General features: G+C 61.1%; 1 protein-coding gene across 1 annotated transcript in view; it reads left to right on the top strand.

Moving 5' to 3' along the window:
- Nucleotides 1–299: 299 nt before the first annotated feature.
- SHOX (SHOX homeobox) overlaps nt 300–4,703 on the top strand; it is a 15,869-nt gene continuing 11,465 nt past the window's right edge. Inside the window, exons 1-2 of the mRNA XM_019631006.1 lie at nt 300–316; nt 1,665–2,010. Coding sequence (XP_019486551.1) covers nt 300–316; nt 1,665–2,010 — 363 coding nt within the window. The remainder of the gene's footprint in view (nt 317–1,664; nt 2,011–4,703) is intronic.

Below are 4,703 nucleotides of genomic sequence, written 5' to 3'. Positions count from 1 at the left end.
AGCCCCTGACCGCTGGCTGCCCGGCCAGCTGGCCTTGCCCGGGGCGGGTCTCTCGCACCTGGCTCTGTAATTCACAGAGTGTTTGCTTTGATGGTGCTGGCCCACTGCTCAGGGCTTGACATTGCATTTCAGAGGTTTACTGCGCCCCGTGGCTGGCACCCCGAGCTCCCCGCAGGTCCCCACGGCCCTTCCTAGACACTTAGCTCCCTGCTCCAGCCCGCGTCCTCTCCGCCGGGGCAGCCACGCCAGAGGAACCCTGGACAAGGGCCTCTGGGAAGAAAGAGGAAAACTAGACAACCATGGAGGCCTTTGGGAGGTGAGCAAAGTAGGACAGCACAACAAGTAGAAGGAAGGGACAGACACCTCCCCAGCGCGCCTTCCTCCTGGGCTGGCTGCGCAGACCCCTCCGAGGGCTGAGCCCCGGGTGGCATTTGCAGGAGGGCAGCAAGACCCGGGATGGGAGGCCCTTGGGCTCCGGGGGAAACCCAGCAGGAGGCCGTGGGCTCTGCAAAGCTTTCCAGGGGCTCCCAAGGACTGTGAAGGCCAGCTTCGCAGCTGGGATCAGCCCCTGGGTTTGAGATTCGAGGGACACGATGCAGGGACCTTCCCCGGCAGCCTGCAGGACGGGACTTCCAGTTGGGAGGAATTGTGGCGCTTTGGGAAAGGCACTGCTGTGTGTGGGGGAATTTAAAACACAGGCTGGGGGTCAGTGTCCAGCACTGAGGACTCTTGAGGGGAGACTGTCAGGCAGGGACTTGGCTTCTGCTGTCCCCCCTCAGGGACCCCAGCCGGTAGCAGGGCGAGTCGCCCTCAGGTTCTCCCTTCTCCCTGCTGAGGCGTTGGCTGCTCCCCGTTCAAAGTTTCCGGACTAACTTCTCAGGCCTTCATGCTGCTTTCAGACTGCAGCGGGCTGCTGGAACCCCAGGCCGCTGTGTCTCACATCCAGGGGACAGCTAATTAGGGCGCAGAGGTGCTCCGTGGCGGTGCCCAGCGGCCCTGTGCTGGGAGAAAGACCAGAGGGAACACGGGGGGGGGGGCGGCACAGAGGAGAGCTTCTCACCAGCCTCGGGGTGACGGGCCGCGTTTTATTTTAAACCCCTGAGCTTGGCGGAGGGGCTGTGTTTGCAAGCATGGAGGAGAGGTTCCTGGGTCAGAGCCCCCCACACTGGTGACCTGATGGCCTGATGCGCGCCCCCTCCCACGCCCCCAGCAGATACAGCCGCTGGCCTAATTTTTGGATGCAAGAAAGTGCCCCTCTTGGCGCCCTGGTGGGGCGTGCGACCGACCGCGTGTGGATCTGTGTGTGAGAGAGAGAGCCCAGCAAACCGGGAAGCCGCGGGGCTGGTGCGCATGGAGACGGAGGCCAGGGTGGGGGCCGCGCACCCAGCTCTGGCTTCGGGAGGGTGGCTCCGGCCGGCCCGCCCCGCACCCTTGGGACGGACGCTTGGGGGATTCTGCCTTCAGGCTCGCTGAGGCTGTGTCCATAGGTCACCAGACACGAAGGGAACTCCTGGGAGGTTAGGCCAAGAAGCCAGGCGCCGCCAGTGCCCGGGGGTCCCCCAAGAGCGTGGCTTCCCCTGGAGTTTGTTTTACCGACTTGACGCAGCCCTTGCGTCGGGCCGCCCTGGGTGCCGAGGCCCCCGGCACCGCACGCGTGCGCTTAGGTTTTCAGCAGGCCGCGCCAAGGCGTCCCCCGCGGGCCAGCGGTCCCCGGCGCAGGGCGCAGGGCGCAGGGCGCGCGGGGTCGGGGCGGGCGGAGGGCGCCGGGGCCTCAGCGCTGCGCCCTCGGCCCGCCCCGCAGGTATCTACGAATGCAAGGAGAAACGCGAGGACGTGAAGTCCGAGGACGAGGACGGGCAGACGAAGCTGAAGCAGCGACGCAGCCGCACCAACTTCACGCTGGAGCAGCTGAACGAGCTGGAGCGGCTCTTCGACGAGACGCACTACCCCGACGCCTTCATGCGGGAGGAGCTCAGCCAGCGCCTGGGGCTGTCGGAGGCGCGCGTGCAGGTAGGACCGCGGGCCGGGCCCTCCCCGGAGCGCGGGGGCGCTGGGAGCTGGCCGGAGCCGGGCCTTGCGGGGCCGCACGGTTGGCACGAAGGGCGCGCGCGTGCCCTGGCTGACCGGCTCGCCCTTGGCCTCCGGGCTGTCAGGCTCGGGCCCACATTTGCCCCTCGCGTCCGCGGCTTTGGCACCACCCTCCTCTCCCCGCTGCCTCTCCATCCGCCTCCCTCCACTGCAGGGAGCAGAGAGGTGGGGAGGGGAGGCGAGGGGCGAGGGTGTAGGGGGGGCGCTCGCACCCCCTCGCAACTGGATGAGGGCGGCTGCAGCCCGCGCGGGGCCGGATTAGCCCGGGTGCGCGGGGCTCGGGGCGGGGGGGGGGGGGGCGCGGGCGCATGAATTCCTGGTGCCCCATCTGGCGAGCCACTGTCTGCGGGCGCCCTGGGTGTGCGCAGCACGTGCGCGGAGGGGCGCTCCGGCGGCCTTGCTCTCGCGCGGCGGGGAACGTGCAGTTCCGCGGATTAACGGGTTGCTGGGGGAGGGTACAACCGCAGATCCGCTGGCAAGTCGCTTCCTCCAGGAACTGCAGACCCCGCCTGGGAGGTCGGGCCTGGACCCTGGGCCTTCCCGTGCGTTCTCACGGTTCCCAGCAAGACAGCGGGGCCATGGCAAGCAGGACTGCAGGTTAGGACGCCGGGCTGCGGGGGCTGGTTTTGCAATAAGCGGAAGGAGAGATGGCCAGCCTGGGAGGGGGCCGTGACGAGCGAAGGGTTTCCAAGCCACGACTCTCCTAGTGGTTGTCGGGTCGCCGCCTTCCAACGGGACTGTCCCGGGATGTCGTTTTCTGGAAACGAAACCACACGCATGTGTTGCATAGGTCGCGTTTTTGCGAAACCGTCCATGGGAAGACAATGTCTGGGTATGTTTGGGCTTCCAAGCCTCTTCCATTTTTTCCCGTGCGTCGCTGACTGAAGATGCAATGCACCGCTTCCCGGGGGTCTGTTCAGACCTTCTCGGAGTGGCGGCGGCGGTTCCCAGGACCTTCCCGCGTAGGAGGGTGGCAGGGAGTGAGTGGGGGACAACAGGCACAGCAGCTCGGGGGGACCCTTTTCCCAGCCGGGTCCGTTTGCGCAGCTGTGGCTGCAGCCAGGCAAGCAGGGCAGGCGCGCTGCCGGCCGAAGGTGGCTTTTCTCACTGGCCAGCCTTCTCGGGAAGATGGATTGGGCTGCACCGTATAAATTAATGAAAAGATTAAACTTTTGCTGGAGGGGACATCAACTTGGATGTCATCTCCCAGTGTCTTTCTGCCCGGGATCGGTAATATCTCTCAGGCCTTGATGTACTGTTTCTATAAAAATAAATTACTTGTAATTGAATTGCGCACTCTTTCGTTCAGCAGTCTATTACTGAGGCACACACCTTCGCAGGACCCACCGAGGGCCTGGGAAATTGGTTCTTGGGTGGCCGCAGAGCGTCAGGAAGCCCTAAAACGAAAGGGTGTGTGTGTGTGTGTGTGTGTGGCGATGGTGGTGGTGCTCAGGGAACCTGAGTGGCTATCGATCCAGAGGCGAATTAAAAATGTAACGGCTGCAAATAATAATAAAAATACACACGGGTTACAAGCCACGATCCTGGCCACGGGGAAGAAACGGGAGTGCGCATGGGGACCAGGGCAGCAAGTGCTCATAAAAATCAATTAGTTAAAACATGTAGTTTGTGTGTGTGTGTGTGTGTGTGCGCGCACACACACAAGTCAGGGCAGGGCTGGGGAAAGAAATAAATTTAAAATAAAAAAGAGAGAAGGGGGGGGGATTGGACATGCACTGTGTCCCCATCCTGTCTCTGAACCTCCCGGTAATCTTTTTCGGTGCAGCCTGTCCCGTGTTCTTCAAGGATAGGGTTTCAATTTCGTGTGGAAATTTGCTGTAAATAAATTGAGGCGCCTCTGAAACCGGGCCTTATTAACCTTTTATTTTTAGTGCTGCGTTCCAACCTCCCCGTCACCCAGCTGTCAGGGTTATAATCGAAAGTTATGAGACCACGGCGAGGAGCAGGCGGTAATTTAATTACAACAAATATCTTTGGGTTTATGGCGCAGAGCTAAATTAAATGTCATTATTCACTGCCTCTAATGGAAATCAAAAGCAAATGAGATTACGGGGGCATTTGTGAAAGAAATCAGTGGCTGGTTCTTAATGAAGAAATAACTGTCCAAAGCAGTGTACGGCGCTTTACTTAGCATATTCAGGACTAATTGGAATTGATCGCGCATCACCCCAAGACTGATTTATTTTCGCTTAACGCGGAGGCTAATCCATCACTTTTATTCTTCATAACCTGGCCCCACGCGCCCCCCTTTCCGCCGAGGAAGGGGAAGTGAGTCGAGCTTTCCAGATTTCAATACGATTCTGTCTTTGAAAAATGTGCTTCCAGGAGGAGTTGGAGGGGTGTGTGTGTGTGTGTGTGTGTGTGTGTGTGTGTGTGTGTGTGGCAGGGGCTCTGGCGCGTCTGGCCTGAGAACGGGGTGCTGGACCCCAAGGAGAGGGAGGTGCCCAGGACGCTCGGAAAAGGTCGAGGCCTCGGCGAGGGGGGACCAGGAGCGCACGTTTTGGAAAAGGAGTCAAGATGTGTGAATTTCAGTTCGCAGTGTGTGTGTGTGTGTGTGTGTGTGTGTGTGTGTGTGAGAGAGAGAGAGAGAGAGA

The sequence above is a fragment of the Hipposideros armiger genome, unplaced genomic scaffold, assembly GCF_001890085.2.
Source record: "Hipposideros armiger isolate ML-2016 unplaced genomic scaffold, ASM189008v1 scaffold_970, whole genome shotgun sequence".
In the NCBI taxonomy this organism is placed as follows: Eukaryota; Metazoa; Chordata; class Mammalia; order Chiroptera; family Hipposideridae; genus Hipposideros; species Hipposideros armiger.
Note: the sequence above shows the minus strand (reverse complement) of the source record. Positions and strands in the feature narration are given on the sequence as shown.